General features: G+C 38.5%; 1 protein-coding gene across 2 annotated transcripts in view; it reads right to left on the bottom strand.

Annotated features, from left to right (window-relative positions):
• The window catches only part of Phf8 (PHD finger protein 8), a 101,770-nt gene that overhangs the window by 40,725 nt on the left and 39,555 nt on the right, over positions 1-21,490 (bottom strand). Inside the window, exons 11-18 of one of the 2 annotated variants that reach the window (XM_028883474.2) lie at positions 19,305-19,396; positions 15,833-15,922; positions 13,646-13,948; positions 12,805-12,908; positions 2,634-2,812; positions 2,093-2,178; positions 1,418-1,551; positions 504-814 (exon numbers count right to left, since the gene is read on the bottom strand). In XM_028883474.2, the coding sequence (XP_028739307.1) occupies positions 504-814; positions 1,418-1,551; positions 2,093-2,178; positions 2,634-2,812; positions 12,805-12,908; positions 13,646-13,948; positions 15,833-15,922; positions 19,305-19,396 (1,299 nt within the window). The remainder of the gene's footprint in view (positions 1-503; positions 815-1,417; positions 1,552-2,092; positions 2,179-2,633; positions 2,813-12,804; positions 12,909-13,645; positions 13,949-15,832; positions 15,923-19,304; positions 19,397-21,490) is intronic. The other variant, XM_028883475.2, reaches the window with a different exon arrangement.

The raw sequence follows: 21,490 nt of genomic DNA, 5'->3' as shown, positions 1-21,490 counted from the left end.
GGAAGAGAGTCTGTACATGTTCAGTACAGATGTCATTTTTTCCACATATTATTGATCTACGGATGAAGGCATGAATGTAAAATGCTCAGCTATGGAGGGCTGATGGCACATATCTTCACAAAAAATGAGCTGGTTAATATATAACATTAACAATACAGATGGTGGCAGTCAAATAAGCAAGAGAGGAAAAGAGTTTGCTAGAGTGAAAGATGAATAGCACAGAAACCACATGACAGCTAATTATAAGAGAACAATATACTATATTGGAGGACATCCCACGAGTAAGCCACCAAGGTCCTAGTGTGCTGAGAGTACGTATAATTTCTAATTCTTACAACAACCTAGAGATATCCCCATTTTACAGAACAAGAAAACGTGGTTCAGAAAAAAATAAGCATCTAGCTTAAGGTCAGGCCTGTGTTCACTACAGGCTGTCTTAGAGCTAGGATTGAGCTTGGGCTAAAGGGAATTCAAATTCTTTCAATCTAGCCCCATATGCTTACTATACTCAGCATCCTTGAAGCATGCTCCCAAGCTGTCTTGCTCATCGAGACTGGCATTCTCCTCCTCCTCGCTCTCGTTTTTCCAGTACGCTGGCCTCTTGATGGGCCGCTTCCCTGGGGTACGCTGGGAAGCAGGACTGCTAGATACAGTGACAAGCCCACTGCTGGAGCTGCCACTGCTTCGGTCTTGCCCCCCGGTCCACCAAGCCTGCAGGCTGGAGGTAGCTGGTGAGGATGATGAGGACTGCAGGTTGGCCATACACAACATGCCCTGGATGGCCTCTTGAGTGCTGGGGGAGGCTGGTGCCTCACTGTAAAGAAAGAGGAGAAACACTGGGGTAGTTATTCTAGTCAGAAGAAACTAGTTGTAAGAACACTCAGGGAGGAAGAACAGCTATGGCAATCAAGGTGTTACAAAGACAAGAACCAGGGTTAGGAATGAATATATTAAAAACTGTTTTCATGAAAAGCTAGTTTTGCCTCAAGTCTCTCCAAAGACAAGCAATGAGAGGAGACAGAATTCTCTTTTTTTTTCATCTATGCTGCATTATTTCCTTTTTATTAACAATTCTCTTTCTATGACTCTCCCTGGCCCATTTTCAATGTACTTAAAATTGATTTCTCTTCAAGTCTACATATCCTGTCACTGCCAGATCTGAAGATTCCCAGGATAGTTTTCACATCCACATTATTCTTTCAGCATGAATGTCCTTGTTAATTGTCTGTTTACTTGGTTCAGCAAGTTATACCAGCACTCACTTGGAGGCAGGGCAGAAGGACTAGGAATTCCAGACCAGTCTGGACTAAATAAAGAGACCCTGTCTCAAAAACTCAAAACATATAAAAATGCTCAATAAATGGCCTAGCCCTTTAGGTGGTACTCTTTGATAGCCTAGAAAATGAAGATTACTCACGTGAGGGCAGCATAGTCAGGTCCCCCCACCTGCCTGCTGGCCTTAAGTAGATCAAGAATTCCACCAGCTCCACTCCCATTCCCAAGCTTGCTTTCAACCCCTTCCACCATGTCCTCATCTGTTGTATAGTCCTCCTGTTAAGGAAAGAGCATACTGTCTCAATTGTACAGGGCAGGTCTGGTAAGTTTCCAATACAGGGTTGACAGTGTGAGTCCTAACATCCTAAATGTAGATCATTTATTATGCAGAAGATTTATCCTTTCATTTGAATCTTTACAGCATCTTTGTAAAAGCACTATAACTCCTATTTGACAGGTGAGCAATCAAGGGATCAATGAAGTAAAACAATTTGTGAAAGGACACATCATAAACTTCAAATTAGATAGATACTATTTTTGTTAAGTGACCCTGCCTTTTATTTTGTTCTTTTGTTAAAAGATTTTTTAAAAAAATTAAATAGATTATAATCCTCCATTTATTGGCTGGTCACAACTTAGCATGCAATTTAATTTTTTGTAGGACTGGAAGTGAATCCAAGGCTTTGAACATGCTAAGCAAGTGCTCTACAGTGAAGAATATCCCTAGCCTAGCATGCAGTCTTTTATTTTGCAAATATTTGAGAAATTAAATGTATAGTATCTTTATCCCTTAACTAGACCCAGGGCATGCTCCTACCTCAATGTCAAACTCAACTTCTCCAGGTTCACGAATTCGGTTGGGGTCAGAGCAAGGCTTTGCTCGGGGCAACTTCCGGGGAAATTCTAAAATAAAATGCAACATATTAGTATGAGCCTAAGATTATGATGCATCTGAGCCAAACGCTCAAAGGAAAAAAGATAGGAATGTAACTTTTGCCAGGTAGTGGTGGTGCACGCCTTTAATTCCAGCACTTGGGAGGCAAAGACAGGCACATCTCTGAGTTCAAGGCCAGCCTGGTCTACAGTGTGAGTTCCAGGACAGTCAGGGCTAAACAGAGAAACCCTGTGCAAAAACATCAAAAATAAATAAAAAACTAAATAAATGAATATAATTTTCTCTGAAGTAATGACCACCAACAAATAATTCAAAGAGGTGAGGAATTAACTGAAAAATAAATCTCCAAAGCCAAAAAAAAAAAATGAAAGTATATATAGCCTGGTAAACCAGAAAACCAACAAGTTCAAACCTAAACCAAACGGGAAATGGCAGGACAGGGAAAAATAGAACAGAAACATACTTGATCTTATTATCAGGCTCGCCTTTTCCTTTCCCAGTCTCTCGTCAATCCGCAGCTCCTCATCTGAATCCAAGCCAAATTCAGCTCCCATGACCTGTCCTGCTACCAGCCTTGTACTGTCTACCTTCTTTGCAATTTTGGCTCTCCGAGACTTGGATAAGCTCTTTACTCTCTTGGTACTAGAAAAACAAGGAAAAGAGCATGAAATGAGTCATGTGAGATATTATCACAGTAGGGCTAAAAATATGGATCAATGGTAGAATGCATGCTTAACGTATGCAAATTTCTGGCCTCATTCCCTACTTATTACTCTCCCCAAAAGGCAATTTCCCCCAAGTGATTATACTGCGCAATTTTTTTGATGAGTCAAAATCCATGATTTTTGTAAAAAAAATGACACGTATCATCCCTCTCCCCTCTCCAGCTCCTCCCATGTCTCCCTACTCCCTTTCAAATTCATAACCTCTTCTTATTGTCATTTATGTGTTGCAATAATAACACACACATATATAAACGTAAATACAACCTACTGAATCCATTTAGTGCCTTTTGTATGTTTATGTATTTAGGGCTAAACACACGTGATTGGATAACCTATTAGGTGCCTCATTCCTGGAGAAGATTGATTTTCCCTTGCCTATAGCTCTTCACCTAGGCATGAGACCTTATGATATTTCCCCTATTCATGTTGGGATGACTACTGCTGTGGTCACTGTGCAGGTTTTATTTAGATGATCATATTAAGACTAAATTCTCAAAAATTATTAGCCAGGTAGTGGTGATGCACAACTTTAACTCCAGCACTCAGGAGGCAAAGGCAGATGAATCTCTGCAATTTCGAGGCTAACCTGGTCTATAGAGCAAGTTCCAGGACAGCTAAGGCTACAAAAGAAACCCTGACTCGAAAAAAAAATTACTACAAAAATAAATGATCAACTGTTCTTAGAACAACAAACACAATGAGTATGTGTATAATACTGTCAAAGAATAAATGATTAAAAACTTGACATGAAAGGAAGAACCTAAAATAGATAACACTTCTGAAAAAAAGAACACATTAAACTACTTAAACTACTCAGTTTCAAAACTTATGATAAAGTAATTGAGGTACTATGAGATTGGCATAAGAATAGATGTATATGCTGGGCAGGCAGGTGCACACCTTTATTCCCAATACCTTGAAGGCAGAGGCAGGCAGATCTCTGTGAGTTTGAGGCCTGCCTGGTCTATGTAACAAGATCCAGGGCAGCCAGAGTTATAAAGTAAGACACTGTCCACTGGGCAGTGGTGGAGCATGCCTTTAATCTCAGCACTTGGGAGGCAGAGGCAGGCAAATCTCTGTGAGTTCAAGGCCAGCATAGCCTACAGAGTGAGTTCTCAGACAGCCAGGGCTACAATGAGAAACCTTAACTCAAGAAAATAAATAAATAAATCAACCCCCACCCAAAAAAAGAAAAAATAAATAAATAAAAATTAAAAAAATGAAAAGTCAAGGTAGACACAGTAGCACAAGCCTGTAATTTCAGCATTCAGCAGACTAATGGCAGGAGGAAGAGTTCAAGACTAGCCTAGGCTACATAGCAAGACCTTGTCTCAATATAAAAGAAAGCAAAGAAAAGAGGAAGAGATGGGTTGGTGATTTTGTTCAGTGGTAGAAGGCAAGCGCAAGGACCTGGGTTCAGTCTTCAGCTCCAGGAAAAAAAAAAAAGAGGAAGGCAGTCATGCCAAAGACTGAAAAAATATTTGTAAACCATTTATCTAGTAAAGATTTGTACCCAGAATATTTAAAGAACTCTTAGATGTCAGTAATTAAGATAATGTCAATAAAAAGATCCAAATATACATTTCTCCAAAGGTAATATACAAATGACCACAATCAGACACACAAAAAATATATTCCGCACCATTAGTCACTAGGTAAACCATACTGAGTCAGATATGGTGGGGCATACCTATCATCCCATTACTCCAGAGGCTAAGGGAGGAGGATGGTGAATATGAGGTTAGCCTGGGCTACAAAGAAAGAATCTATGTCCAAAAAATTTCTGATTAGTTTTGATAATGTGGATACATCTGCAGCAGGATGTTATGCTAAGTGAAACAAGCCATACAGAAAAAAAAAAAAACAAAAAACAAAAACAAAAAACGCATGATCTGACTTTTATATGAAATAAAGAAGAACCTAGAAATTTGTATAAGTAAAGGGTACAATGGTAGTTATGAAGGATAAGGTGTGGTGGGAGAGAGATTGGTTAAGAGGTACAAAGCTGCAGCTATGTAGGAGTATGTTCTAGAGGTCTTATTGATTATTTAATCAACAATATTGCCTTCCACACCTGAAACTTTCTAATTCTATAAATAAATATGGTAATTATTTTGAGGTTGGTAGTCATTTCACAATACAGATGTATTATAAAACATTACACTGCATCAATTAACTATAAAATGTTTGAGGATACAGCACCTTGTCTAGTATGTATGAGGCTTTGGTTTCCATCGCCAAGAGTCAAAAACAAAACAAAACAAACACTCCCTTAGTCTTTATTTAAAAACAACAATATACAGGACTGGATAAATGGCTCAGCAGTTAAGAGCAGCTGCTACTCTTGCAGAAGACCTGAGTTTGAATCCCAGCACCCATGCCAGGTGACTCGCAAAAATCTGTCTAGCTCCAAGAGATCAGATGCCCTCTTCTGGGCTCCACAGATACCTGCACATACACACACACACACAAGTAAAATTTTAAAAGAAATGTACAATGAGCGCAGCATGGTAGTACACTTCTGTACTCCTAGCACTTGGAAGGTAGAGGTAGAAGAATCAGGAAGTCAAGCCCAGTTTCAGCTATAGCACAATTTTATGGCCAGCTTGAAAATGAGAGACTCTATCAAAAAATATTTTAAAATGACAGAAACAACACCCAAACCACACATGACTAGAAAATAATGAAGTGCATTGCTTGTTCTAACAAACAGATCTCTTAACTCTAAAACCAAGTCTCAAGTGACTCATACAAAATACACAGTAGAGCCAGGTGGTGTTTAATCCCACAGAGGCAGGCAGATCTCTGTGTGAGTTCAAGACCAGCCTGGTCTACAGAGTGAGTTCCAAGATAGTCAGGGCTACACAGAGAAACCCTGTCTTAAAAAAAAAAATCAAAAACCAACCAACCAAAGAAACAAATGAACAAAACCACAGGAGATACAACTTTATTATTGCTGGTCTAAAATGTAAAATGATGCATATGCACTTTGGAATAATTTTTAGACATTTCTTGAAACCAAAATATATGTCCACATAAAAACTTGTATATGGGGCTGGAGAAATGATTCAGTAGGGATTCAGATTCCCAGAACCCATGTAAACACCAGGTGGGCCTGAGGTGGCCAGCCTGTAATGCCCAGATGCAGGGAGCATAGACAGGGAATTTCCAGAGCAAGCTGGTTAGCCAGACTAGCAGAAAAGGAGAGCTTCCAGCTAAGTAAGAGATCTTGCCTTAATATAAAATGTGGAGAACAACTGAAGAAGCCATTTGAAGCCAACCTTAAGCTTCCACATGCAAATGTGCACAAACATGCACATGTATACATAACACACACATACATATACAAAAACAAAAACTCTTGAACATGAATGTTCAAAGCATCATTATTTCTTCTGGCTCAAAGTAGAAGCAATCCAAATGATTATGAAATAGTGAATAAATTAAAAAAAATGTGGTATAGCCAGAAAAAGGAATATTATTCAACAATAAAATGAACCAACTAATAATGGTTCCTTACTATATTATAAATGAATCACAAAAATATTATACCCTAAGTAAAAGAAGCTAGACATAAAAGACCATATATATAATTTCATTTATATAAAATGTCCAGAAAAAAATCCATAGAGATAAATATATAAGTAGTGATAAGACAGTTTTAACACCTTGGATAAGAAGAATAAAAGAAATGTTCTAAAATTGGACTATAATAATAACTGGACTAGTCTATATAAACTTAATAAAATTTACTTAATTACATACTTGAGCAAGTTAATTTATAGTATGCAAATTAGTAATAAGTATTATTTTTTTTAAAGATTTATTTGTTATGTATACAGTGTTCTGTCTGCATGTATCCCTGCAGGCCAAAAGAGAGCACCAGATCTTATTACAGATGGTTGTGAGCCACCATGTGGTTTCTGGGAATTGAACTCAGGACTTCTGGAAGAGCAGCCAGTGCTCTTAACCTCTGAGCTATCCCTCCAGCCCTTAAGTATTATCTTTAAGAGTTATTTTATAGAAGTTCAGAGACTGGGAAGAATAGAAAAGACAGAGAAAAATAGGTCAATCAATAGGCATAATGTTATTATCGTTTCGCAAAGACTAAGTTCTGGCATTCTACGGTATAATAGGATAAATATAATTAACAATAATGCCTTATATATCTCAAAGTAGTACAGAATTCACTCAAAAATTTTAGAACATTACAGAGTCAGTAACTACCCAATATTACATTGTATCTCATAAATATATACAAATACTCTGTGTGTGTGTATATATATATATATATATATATATATATATATATATATATATATTACACACATGCCAGACATGGTGGCACACTCTAATCTCAGCAATTGGGAGGCAGAGGCAGACAGCTCTCTGTGAGTTCAAGGCTAGCCCAGTCTACATAGAGAGTCCTAGGCCAGCAACTGCTACATAATGAGAATCTGTGTGTGTGTGTGTCTGTCTGTCTGTCTGTTTGTCTGTCTCTCTACAACATATGTACATATGCATATATATCTATACATATAATATATGCAACACATATACGAAAGGAATGGAAAACACAAAGTTGTTTTAGATTATCCTGTTAACACATGGAAAACAATTTTAAATAGTAAAAAGGAATCTTTCTAGTAAATCAGAATATTCATATATTTAGCAAATAGCTATTTGGCCCAAAATGTCTTTCAGTGAATTAGTTATTAGATTGACCTGTTTTCTAGCTCATGGAGTTAATGTTGATACAGAGTCTGTCACATAAGCAAAGACCCAATGATGACAATAGTATAATGAAACTGTCTGAATCAGTTTTCACATGTATAACATGGAAGTAATATACTAATATTGAGAACTATAAGAATTACATAAAATAATGTATATAAACAGCTAAGATAGTTTGACACACAGCAGTTACTCAATGACATCTATTTATCACTTACTCTTTTGGTTTTTAATTGTGAAAAATTTAAACACATACAAAATTTTAAATGTAATAAAAACCACATATTTATCATCCAGCTGAATTTCAGGATTTATGATGTACAGCCAATCTTGTTTCATCCACATGTCACTCCTGCAATATATTCAATTTGGAAAAAGCCCAGACATACTTTATTTATAAATATTTGTATTCTCTCTCAGTTCATTTAATAACACCTCTGGCATCTGCAGCAGGTTACTAGAAATAGCACAAGTACAACACTGTGGGGAGGGGCACAGAGATCTCTTTATACTCTATCTGACTAGTCATTATAATTGATCATACAGGACTCACAATTGTCTCCTCCTCAGGAGACCTGCCAGAAGCTGTGAAAACAGGCAGAGCTCAACATTCTCTTCAGTATTACTCTTTAGCTACTGGGTAGAGCTCAACATTCTTTTCAGTATTACTCTTTAGCTACTGGGTTATCACATTCCAAGGACAGCTCCACTGCTTTCAGACTCTACCCTTTTCCCTTACTAGCCAGGTAGACCTAATACACTTTCCCTTAGGATCTAAAGAGAATGCTTTTCTACAAAGAGACTAGGTATCTTTGTGTTCCCACATGACCAGTACTCTGTACTTCATTATTGAATTCACTGTTTAGTGTTTTAAGATTACAGATGGTAACTCTGATTTGCCTTCCCCTGCCTCTGGTTACCTAAATACATCATAGTTTACTGATGACATACTTAGCCTCTGGCCATAATCACATCATCATCATTATCACCTTGCATTTTCATTTTATCAACAAACTTAAAAGGCCTACCATTTTTTAAGCACATAACATTATGTAGTATGCCTTATAAGAATGTTATATGCAGCCGGGCGTTGGTGGTGCACGCCCGGGAGGCAGAGCCAGGCGGATCTCTGTGAGTTCGAGGCCAGCCTGGGCTACCAAGTGAGCTCCAGGAAAGGCGCAAAGCTACACAGAGAAACCCTGTCTCGAAAAACCAAAAAAAAAAGAATGTTATATGCATTATCCGATTTAATCACCTCCAAATCCTAAAGTACATTTTGCCTACAGAAAAGATACTTTGAAAATATTAAATATTAATTTGCCATGTCACACAGTAAATATATGTTAGAATTGAGATTCAATCTTAGGACTGACTGATTACCAAGATCATGATTTAATTAACTTTTCTTTTATTCTTTTGGAAAATGTTCCTTAAAAATTATTTTAAATTTTATAACTTTTCTGGGCAGCGGTGGTGCACGCCTTTAATCCCAGCACTTGGGAGGCAGAGGCAGGTGGATCTCTGAGTTCGAGGCCAGCCTGGGCTACAGAGTGAATTCCAGGACAGGCTCCAAAGCTACACAGAGAAACCCTGTCTTGAAACACCAAAAAAAAATATAACTTTATTATAGATAACTTGCTAATAAAGAAGATTATACACTAAAATTAACTTCTGTACAGAGTAACCATTCTGAACCTGTGGCGCTTCATATTGGAGTTTACACTTTCACTACTGTATATTTTTTCAGTCAGATATGTTGGCACTCATCTGTAAACTCTCAGCATCTGGGAGGCTAAGGCAAGGGAATCACTTCAATCAAGCTCAAGGCCAGCCTGAGCTACATAGCAAACACCAGGCCAGTCTGAACTACAGAGTGATATCCTGACACAACATTAATTCCATGTAAGTGAATTTTTGTACTCTTTCCTTTCCTCTTCTCCTACTTTCTAGAGATAACCATTGTCAAAGGTTTGGAATAGCAAGTATTAAATATATAATAAATATGTATACTTGCTTGAATGCACAGACATATCTCTGGAAAGAAGGGGATTTAGAGGAAGGGGTAGAACAAGAGAGGATAATAAGGAAAGAAAAATACTGCATCTATATTTAACTATATACACATATGTACACACACATATAAGCAGAAAGGGTAATATTTGTGAGGAAAAGCAGATCAGTGGCAGAAGTTAAGGAAGATAGAGTATGGTAGTAGGGCAGTAAATATAAAGCAAATACAGTTTATACGTATGCATGGAAATATCATAATGACTTCTGCTAAAGGAACATAGCAAAAAATGACTCCTAATGACCTACTGCTATCCCCATAGATCAGCGCCTTGATTAACCCACATCAGAGAAGCTTTTTCTTGCAGCAGATGAGAATTAACATAGAGACCCATAACTGAGTCCTAAGTCATGTGCAGAGAGTGAGAAACTTTGGAACACTCAGTCCTGAATGGGATGTCTTCATCAAATCCCTCCCCTCAGTTTAGGGAACTATGCAGAAGAGGAGACAGAAAGATTGTAAGAGCCTAAGATAATGGATGTCTCCAAGAAAACAGTGTCTTCCAGATACAACAGGACTGATGCACATATTAATTCCAAGAGACTGTGGTAGCATTCACAATATCTACACTGGTTCAAGCCAGAAGGGGTCCCAGCATTTTTCCTGTTCCCATCTCTTTTCCCTTGTTCTCTCCATGGACAACTAATGTTGGTGTTTTCTCCCAGATATTTTTTTTTAATTTTCATTGATTTTTTTTTAGTCAATCAGCTTGTTAGCAGAGATTTCATTATGATATTTTCCTTTAAATTTTTTTTCATGGGAGCTGGAGAGATGGCTCAGCAGTTAAGAGCACTAAGAGGACCTGGGTTCAATTTCATTTATTTTGCAACCAACCACAGTTTCCCTTACTACCTTTACTTTTAAAAAGGCATACATGTAATTGTGTGTAGGAGTGAAAAGCAATATATGGGCATTTGTAGTGGTATTCTAATTGCACTGAAATGTGATTTTGATTGTATGTTAATAAATAAAGTTGCCCGGGGGTCAGAGCTATTAGAGCCATAGCAAGAGTGTGGAGGTGGTGGCACACGCCTTTAATCCCAGCACTTGGTAAAAGAGCTAGGTAGATCTCTGTGTGTTCAGGGATACAGCCAGCATTGAAGACATATGCCTTTAAGACCTGGGGGGCTATACACACAGACAGTGACGAGGCAGTCACGTGTTTGGGTTTACAACCAATGAGAAGGCAGAACAAAAGACTATGAAAAGACTTACACACAGGAAATAGGTCTCTTTCGGGAAGCTAGGACCACCGCAGGAGGAAGGGTGAGATTTTAGCTCTGAGCTCTGACCTCTTGGCTCTCTCTTTTACAATGGTTCTGTGTTTCTTATTTAATAGACGGTTGGTTATATCTACAGGCATTTTATTTATATTTTTAATTTTAGAAGATGCTTAAAATTCAGTTTATATGGTTTTAAAATTCAAAAGGGTCAGTTCAGGGAGCTGACTCAGTGGTTAAAGGCACTTGTCACCAATCCTAATGAGACATGTTTGTTCTCTGGAACCTACAAAGTGGAAGGAGAGAGATAGCTCCCTTGAATCAGCCTCTGACTTCCCTATGTGTACTATGAAATGTATATACCCCCTCTATAAAATAAATAAATGTAAAAAAAATTAAAAGTGTGACACTCACACACACAAAATAAATCTTAAAATGAATGTTGCTATCAAAACACACACATATACATAGTACATGCATGTGTGCATATATATATACACACTTCAAGCCAGAAATGGTGATGGAACATGCCTACAATCCCAGCAATCAGGATCCAAAGGCAGGAGGATCATGATTTCAAGATGAATTTGGCCTACATAAGAGAATTCAAGGTCAGTCTTACATATGCAAGTAAACCTTGTCTCAAAAAAAAAAGGTGTATGTGGTTGTGGGGGAATGACTGGTAGTTCAGTGACAGAGTGCCTACCTAGCATATATAAAGCCTTTAATTCAATCCCTGGCATAAATAAAAAAAATTAAAAATCTATTTTGAAGCAAGGCATGTCTACAATGCCAACTACTTTGGAGGCTGGAGCATTACTTGAGATCAGTAGTTCAAGACCAGTCTGAACAACATAGTGAGACTCCTACTCAGTTGAAAAAAAGAGACACTATCTTGGACATCTTTTTGTGCTAACAGATATTAAACTGCTCCATTCTTTTCAAGTCTCTAATACATGGACTCTATTCTAAAGATATGCTATAATATATTTAACCTATGCTGGTGAACATTTGAATGATTTCAGGCACTTATCATTGCAAGGATGCAGGATGTACTGAACATTTCTTATACATTTGTACAGAGATCTCCATAAACTGAATTCCTATGAATTTAATTTTAAAAGCATATTTTAGAAAGTATGTTCTTGAGCTAGCAAGTCAGCACAGCAGGTAAAGCCCTAAGTACACAAAGCCTGATAAAGTGAGATTGATTCCTGAAACCCACATCAGGAGGAAAGAATGGATTCCCGAAAGTGGTCTTTTGATCATAACACCAATGCCATAGTATCCCTGTATGTACTGCCCTTGACCCCCCACCCCTCCACACATATAGTGAATAAAAATAACCAAAAAATCTCCATGTTCTTTGGTTAAAGACTTATTTCTATTTTATGTATATGAATGTTTGGCCTGCATGTATGTATGCACATCACACGTGAGCCTAGTGCCCATGGAGATCAGAAGAGGGCATCAGATTCCCTGGAACTGGAGTTATGGATGATTGTGAACTACCACCTGGGCACTGAAAATAGAACTGGGGTTCTCTGCAAGAGCAGTAAGTGCTCTTAACAGCTGAGCCATGTATCCAACCCAAAACCTTGTGTTCTTAACCCATATATTTACTACCACTAATTATTTCTACTAGTAGTTCTACCATAAAACTTGCTAAAATTCTAGAACCTATACAAGATCTTTCCTAAAATTGCCAGCTAGACTCTAGACCTCTCCCTCTGTCCATCATGACTCCTGAACAAAGTAAATATCTATTAACATTTGGTTATTAGTCTAAATATTGCCCTTCCCTCACCCATGTCCCAACCACCAGGTCCACATTTTAATCGTCACTGGCAATCTCAGTTATCTGTGTGTTTCTTTTACCCAACTTACCTGCCATTGGCCATCAACAGAGCCAGTGGATTCTCACTGCCACCAAGGTCCATGTCTGCTGAGTCATCATCTGATTCATTCAAGCGGGTACCAGTGATGTTGAACTGTAGAAGGAGGAGGCTCAGTTGTCACCAGTCTGAGACTCCCAGGTAAATCAAGATGGCCAGTTCCCTCTGGTTTACTGCAAAACTGTCAAAAACCCTCTGAACCAAGGCCTTCTGATATGCCTGTCCCCAACCCCCACCTCCAACAATTACAGGAGTAGGAGGTTGAGAATATATAGCTTGCTTGGGGAAAACAAATCAGCTTGTAAAACATATACCCTAAAAAAGGAAGAGGGTACTATTATTAGATACCCATAGAGGGCAACGTAATATTGAGACAAACTGAAACCCTGAAGGAGACAAGGACCTGTTCAAGATTCTAACCCAACATACAACATTCTCAAATCTCATTCCCACCTTAGTATATCAAGATTCAACTCAAGCGTCAAGTACCTGGAAAAGAGCTCCTGAGCCCTGCCTAGATAGAATCAATCCCCGTCTGTGTCTCAAAATCCCACTCATACCCTTGATTGTGGCATCCACACTTGATTTCACTCATTTGTTTTTACACCTATCTTTCTTATTACCTATCAGCCTCTTGAGTTCCATCCACAGCACCTATCACAGTGCCCAGCACAGAAAATGTCTCAATAAATGCCTGTTAAATGAGTGGAACTGGTAGCCAAACACCAGGGACCCTAAGAGATGGAAACAGAACAGGATAGCCTGCTCTTTTGAAATACTGCTCTTCCAAGGGACCCAAAAGGGTTGGGCTGAACCCATGGGCCAGCACCCACCTTTGCTTTCTGGGAAGAGCCTGTCTTCAGTGCCTGATGACTGTATGGGTCCATGAGATTATAGCTCAACTGGCCAGCAGGCCCCAAGGCTGAACTCTCCTTGCCCTTTCGCTCTGCCTTCTTGAAGATATCCTTGGGCTTCAGGCCTTTCTTCTTTGAACCACTTTTGGAGGGCAGTGACAGCCTGGACATGGATACTGAAGTGGAATGGGCTGGCCTGGTTAAGGGGATGGAGCCAGCTGGGAAGATTCTCTGCAGCCCAAAGATATTGCTCGTCTTCCCAACGTTCTGTTGGAAGATGTCCTACAAGAGTATTAGTACACGAGGGGGTTAGAGCTTACTCAAGGGTTCTCTCTATGTTAAGAGCAGAGGTCTGTTCCCAGCACTAATGGTACTGCCATGGAAGTGGCTTACACAGGTGCTCCACATATGCACACCCCTGGTTTCTATACAGTGAGTCTTCATAAATTTATTGGGTGGCATTTCTTTACCCAGCCATTGACAAGTAAAGAGAAGACGAGCAAAGAAAAAGCCCAGGATTACTGTCAAAACTGAAGGGAAAAGACTCCAAGATTAGCTGACACAAAATAAAAAATAATCAAGTACTTTTCTGTGTGGTTCAAACTCTATGAACTATAGGGCTTATGAAGAAAGATTCTCGTCCTCATTTTGCTACCAGCTATCCCTGTGACCTAGGAAAGTTATCTGACTGAACAAGTTCTAGAGCTTGTTTGCTCAGCTGTATAATTTAAAAGTCAGTACTGAAAAGATGTTTTTCAAAGAGGTTCTGTGGTTTCTTTGAGCTTTCTGGGAGAAATCTTGGGGACTGGTGGTATGTGGAAGGCAGATGAGAGGAACAAGGGGAGCTCTAGGTCTCTGACCTTTATCCTATTCAAAGCAGTTATGATGTGATTTGTTATATAAACTGGCTTCTGTACAAGATCTTATTTGGGGGGAAAAAGGATTCCATTGCTTTAAAATGTTTGAAAACCAATGAACAAGTTATGTTCTATCTCATGAGTTTTCATCTAACCAGCCCAAAATTCTGTATGTACAAAATTGGGTTAAGTAAGAACTGGAAACAATATCGTCCTCTGACTGTCCCTGAAAGGTTTTAGTAGGTGAAATGGAGGAAAATGAGGTAGGATGTAGACACTGTAAACTATGGTGTAGATAGTGCAACATGCTATAAGCAGTGAGACCAGAAGTCCAACTTCTAGAAGCAAACCACCCTGTAGCATGGATATGCATACATGTGTACATACATACACAATGAAAGAAAGAAAAAAGAACGACAGAGGGAAGGAAGAACAGAGGGAAAGACAGACAGACACACAGACATCTCTTAGGCACTAAACAGAATTGTACAGATCCTAAGACAACATTAACATCCTCAAGTTCAATTCTCCTCTGGTGCCTCTGCTACTTCACCAGACCACACTGAGTTTTCTCTTTACTACAAAGTCTATTAATAACAATGACTCACATTTATTGAGTACTTACTCTGCCAGGCACTGTGCGAGGGGCTCTATATTACCTCTCAATTTTAGCAAAGATCTGAAAGGTTGGTAAAGTTATTCCTCACTTTACAGATCAGGAAACTGAGACTCTGAAAGGCTCTTAAGCGAAAGAACAGAAACCAGAACCCAGGCTTCTCTGAGTTTCTTACTACTGCCTCGTGATATATGCCACTTGTTGAAAGATGCCTTTCAATCATTTTCAACCTGAGGTTGTCATTTTGTAGAATTCAGAGATTGAGTCAAAGTATTAAAAGAACAACTACAACTATCACTCTGGCCCACCATTAGAATTTATCATGTGCCAACTGCATGTCAAGCACTATACTTAATGTTCAATTCACATTACCTTATTTAAGCTTCTTAACAACCTTGAGTAGGTATCATTATTCTCATTTCAGAGATAAGGAAACTGAATTTCAGAGAGGTTAACTATGTCTATGAGTTTGTGGGTAGGCACTAGATCATTTATGTATCCCAGGAATCTAGCCCAGAGTGTGGCATGCGCCCAGAGCACACAATTATTTAAACGAATGACTAAACAATGAATAAGGCCCTTGAGAGAGTCTTCCCATTCCTTCCCTAGGCTTTACACCAACTATAAAGTCCTGACCTGCCACTTGAGTCTCCAGCCCTTCCCAAATGCCTTCCTTTCTCCCATGTTTCTTACTTCAACCAAGCGGATCTCCCTAGCCAGATCTTTAATGAGCTGTACAGTCCGCACTGTCTCCGGGATCTCATCCTCATGGTCTGGAAGAGCCTGTCAAATAAGAAGCATGAGACAACTGATTTCTTGTAAACATGCCAAGGGAAAGCAATGAAGAAAGGATAGTCTTTTCAATAACCAATGGGGAACCAATTAGATACTAGATATCCATAGACAAAACAAAAGCAAAAACATTAATACATTTCTTGAAATAGACACAGAGGATTACAGATTTAAATTTAGAACTTAAAATATAAACCCTATATAACCAAGGAGAAAATTTTTGTGAGTTTTTGCTAAGCAACTAATTCTTAAGACACAAAGAACATGAACAATAAATAAATAAATAAATAAATAAATAAATAAATAAATAAATAAAAGATAGAGTTACAGAAGACAAAAGCCTGTCTTTGAAAAACCCCTGTTACTTTAAGACAAACCAAAGACTGAGAAAAAACTTTTGTAGACCATATATCTGGCTGAGCATAGTGGTACACATCTATAATTCCAGTGCTGAGGAGGTTGAGGCAGGAGGATTCCAAGTTTGAGACCGTGAGCTATATAGTAAAAATCTGTCTAAAAGAAACAAAAACCACACATATATGGTAAAGTACAGTATCAAGAAGTGCCAAGAATTAAGTTGTAAGCTTGGGCCATACCTCTCATGAAAACAAGGATCTTAGGGAGATCAACTGGGACAAACCAACCCTCCACTTAGGAGAACAGAACTCAGTACCAACAGCAACAGGGCCATAGTTAGCTCAATAGCAACTCTGGGAAATAACTGCTAGTGTGTGTTTTTTGTTTGCCTTTTTTTTTTTTTTTTTTTTTTTTTTTTGGTTTTTCGAGACAGGGTTTGTCTGTGTACCTTTGTGCCTTTCCTTGAACTCACTTGGTAGCCCAGGCTGGCCTCAAACTCACAGAGATCCGCCTGCCTCTGCCTACCAAGTGCTGGGATTAAAGGCGTGCGCCACCACCGCCCGGCATTGTTTGTCATCTTTTGAGTACTGAGATTTAGGATTTTATATAGATATCAACCTTTTCATTGTTATTTCTTCTACCACTTTTCGTTTTGCTTCTGTATTCAGTAGGCAGAGGATAAATACAGTTTCTCAGTACTTTCTTATTTCTCATGGTTTAATTCTTACCCCCTTAACAGCTAATTAACCTAGAATTTGGGGTTGAGGCTATACAGGGCAACATGTAACCCAGTTGGATAACTTTAATGGTTACTTTCCTTCCAGGCTAGGAGGGGCACTGGAGGGAAGGGAACATGTGGTTCCTTATCATGGAAATCATCTGTTCTTCAAAGAAGACTTCTTCCATGAGCCTGTCTATGCTCCTTAAAAGTGTCCTATTCTCCTCTAGCTCCCTTTGGCCATGCTACTTGGAGCCATTCCTGATTCCTGATTCCATCTTGACTCAGTGTATGAGTGCTTAAGAATTACTCACTCACTCTCTTTTGGTGTTCCTAGAAGAGTCACTGAGAAGTGTTTCATAGGAGGGATCAGAGATAACACTAAAGCCACACTGGAGGGGGATGGAAAAACAGAACTACAGGCTAAAGGAGATGTGCACTGAGATCGAGGTACAAGGGAAAGCCTAAAACATGAAGTTCAAAAATATCAGGGGAATGCTGGTAACATAAAATGAAGACATTGCACAGGCTAAACCTACAATGTCTGAAAACATCCCCTTAGGTCACTATATGGAAGGAAGGAGGCTATAAAGAATCTGAAACCTAAGACTATATTGATATTTCTTCTACATTTCATATCTCTTTGTTTTTTTGACTCTTTCAAACAAAATTTTTCAAACATATTTTGATCATGTGTTTCCCCTTGTTCCTCCCAGATCCTATCCACCCAACTTTATGCTTTATGTTCTTTTTCTTTCTTTAAAACAAGCAAACAAAAAAACCCAACAAGAAACACACACACACACACACACACACACATCCAAAAAAGAAATCAACATGGACTCCCACCCCTAGCCAATATAAGCTATCTGCAATTGATATCTGCTGACAAAGGAGAAATCAGTTTTCCCCAATGTAGTCTCACTGGGTATATTAACCACACCTCAGGGCAGAGTAGTTGGCCAACACAAAACAAACTCAATGCTATTTTTGCATTTCTTAAGGTTGATTTTTTTTTAAATGAACAATTGGAAATTAAAATATTTACATGGCTCAAAAAGTAAATGATTAAAAAGATATATGTTGAAAAGCCTCAGTACTACCCTGTCCCTAGCATCCCTCATTCCCTCTCCCACTTTTTCAATAGCTTCCATAGCCCTACAGATTATGTCTTCAGGCAAATATGAACATACACAAACAATTCTTCTTTCCTCCCTTTTTACATAAATGGTTGCTTCTATATATGGTTCTGTACCTTCATTTGACAAATTCTGGAGATCTTTCCAAATCAGTACATAGAGAGCTTATGAAAGATAGTAAGAATTATCTTTATAGTTGTTTTATACTCAGTCAGATAGATGAATATTGGTACATTCTAAAATGCCACTTTGGCAGTCAAGAGCCTTACATTTTCTTCATATACTTTGATCCAGTCATTGATCTTTCAGGAATCTATCCTGAAGGAATTAACAAGAGATAGGGCAAGGACTGATGCATACAGATATTTACTATATGATTCATTGTAACTACATCCCTCCAAATAAAGAAAGAAATAGAAAGCAACTATAAACAAATAATTAGATAAAAATAGCATACTCCTGAAAAAGAATAGCAGGTAGCAATTAAGTATTTATGAGAAATTGAGTAATACAAAAAAATGAAGCCAATCTAGTGAGATACAAAATTGAATAAATAATGCAATACCAATTATGTTTCTAAATGCACATATGGGGCCCAGGGATATAAGGTGCAAAACATGCAGTGCTCCAGAGGCTACCTCTAGTGTCCTCAAAAAAATGCACACAGTAGGCTGGAGATGGCTCAGCATTTAGGGGCACTGGCTGCTATTCTAGAGGAGATAGGTTCAATTCCTAGCACCCATGTAAGTCTACAACTCCAGTTCCAGAGGATCTGACACCCTCTTCTGACCTCTGCAGGCACTGGATGCATGCTGTGCACTTACATTCAGACAAAACACCCATACACATAAAATAAAATGGAAAAAAATGTAACACACACAGAAAGACCAAAAGGAAATATAACTAAATGTTAATTGCTTTCAGTTAAAATCACAGGTGACCTTTTTCTTTTTTACACTCTTCTGTATGTTTCTCATTTTGAAGAATAAGCATGTATTATTTATTAAAATCAGAAAAAAAGGCTCCTAGCCCAGTATTCCATTCTAAACCAGGAGCCTATTTGTCTCTCTGATTCCTTATGTCTCCCCAAACATCTATCAATAGCTAGTCTTTACAGAAGGAAGAACTACTGAGTAGGTATAGAAATAAACATATTTACTTCTTTCCTTGTCCAGGCTCTAAAGGCCAAGTTCAGAGCTTTACCACCATGGACCAAGTAGGAGGCCGGGTGTCTCCTGTTCTCTCTCAAACCTAAAGCAGGGAGAAAAAAAGAATAAGAAGAATGTCAGTACATCCATTCAGAGGGATGAAGGACTTGTTACCTTTGTCAGACAACCAAAGAAAATGCTGACAGTTCTAGGCATACCTTCAGCTCTGTTACACTAGTAGTGTTTAGTTACTGAGAACTTAATAAATACTAGGCAGTTGTCATTTTATCCTGAAATCTACCTTGTAAGCAAAGTTCATTTTATAGTTCGGGAAACTAAAGGTCTGAGAGGAATCTTTTTTGTTTGTTTGTTTGTTTGTTTTTCAAGACAGAGTTTCACTGTGTAGCTTTGGAGCCTGTCCTGGAATTTGCTCTTTAGACCAGGCTGGCCTCAAACTCAGAGATCTGCCTGCCTCTTTAATGCTGGGATTAAAGGCATGTGCCACCACCATCCAGCCTGAGGGGAGTCTTGATCAAAGATATACATGTAGTAAGTGCCAGAGCATAGACTAAAAAGTCCTGTCTATTTGAATATGAGGCCTATATTCCTTCTATTAAATTATTCTGCCTTTTTTTTCCAGAGCTGAGGACCGAACCCAGGGCTAAATCCCCAACCCCTATTCTGCCTTTTAAGTCCTAAAATTGTCTATGCTCTGCCTTACTTCATGAGGAAACCATTAACAACCAGTTTTAGGCTTTATAAAGATTTTTCTACTGAACTAAGCTGTTCAGAAAAGGTAAATGAGCCATTAGCTTTTCCACATTTGAACACTTACATGACAATCTATCAAAGTGGCAGAATATGGGCTTGAAATATTGGATAAGAGACTGTACTCACTGGGCTATGGGGTCCTTTGTAACTGAGATACTGATTCCTTATGGCCAACTCACCTTAAAGAATCAATCTCAAGTCCAAGCAAGGGACCCACTTCATTTCAAACAAGACCAATAAAGGAAAATCAGCAAGTTGGTTTCCATCTGGGCTGATACCCAAGAATAAGCACGATGATGCCAGGGTGTCAGGACTGGGCCTTATCCATGAAGGAGGCACATTCAGGATACTAATAAAAGAGTAGATCTAATAGATGCTATATGATTCCATTCATAGAATATTCTTCAAATGACAAAATTATAGGGATGGAAAACAGATTAGTAGTTTCCAGAACTTATGGATAATGTAGGGGGAGAAAGAGACTGAAATATAATGGATGTAGCACTTTTTAGATTGTAATGGCCACTTTCTTTTTTAGTTAGTATACAGAAATATGAAGTAAGAGGTTTCACTGTGACATTTTTATACATATGAATCAGTGTATTTTATTCTCATTCACTCATCCCACTGCCCTCCTCTATCCTCTTCCTTACTCTAGTTCCGGTTTCTGCTTCCATGTTACATATATTCTATTACCCTTTTGTTCTGTGCATCCCTCACCACGTGTGTCCAACCTTCTAACATTGCAACCCAATGCTGTTATCTTCAATGTTCACACTAGATAACCATGCAACTGAGTTACCAAAACAAACTGCAAAACCACTTCATAACATCTTAAGTCAGTTTACAATTTTGTGCTGGGCCCCATTTTCTGCTGTCCTTAGCAACATAGCTGTATGCAGCTCTTGGACCACAGGTTGGACACACCTGCTAGACCTCCTTCTCTCTACTCATAGTCCCCTTCTACTTTGATCTCTCGATCTCTCTCTCTCTCTCTCTCTCTCTCTCTCTCTCTCTCTCTCTCTCTCTCTCACACACACACACACACACACACACACACACACACACACCATAAATTTAAATCTAGATTCCATATATGAAAAAAAACAAAATTTGTCTAAGTCTGGTTATTTGATTTAACATAATGATCTCCAGCACATCCATTTTCTGCAAATATCAAAATCTCATTTTTTCATTACAGCTGAATAAAGTTCCACTGTGTCCAAGTAGCACATTTTCTCTATCTACGATCTGTTTATGGACCTCTAGGCTGCTTCTATATCTCAGTTATTGGGAATTTTTATTATATATATTTAAGATATTAATGCTATTTTGATATACAAAGCAAGGCACCAGCATTAGCAAGCTTTCTTCTCCCATTCTTCCTCTCCATAATTTCCACACTCCCTCTTCTTCCTCCTTTCTT

This window comes from Peromyscus leucopus, chromosome X (assembly GCF_004664715.2).
Source record: "Peromyscus leucopus breed LL Stock chromosome X, UCI_PerLeu_2.1, whole genome shotgun sequence".
Classification (NCBI taxonomy): Eukaryota; Metazoa; Chordata; class Mammalia; order Rodentia; family Cricetidae; genus Peromyscus; species Peromyscus leucopus.
Note: the sequence above shows the minus strand (reverse complement) of the source record. Positions and strands in the feature narration are given on the sequence as shown.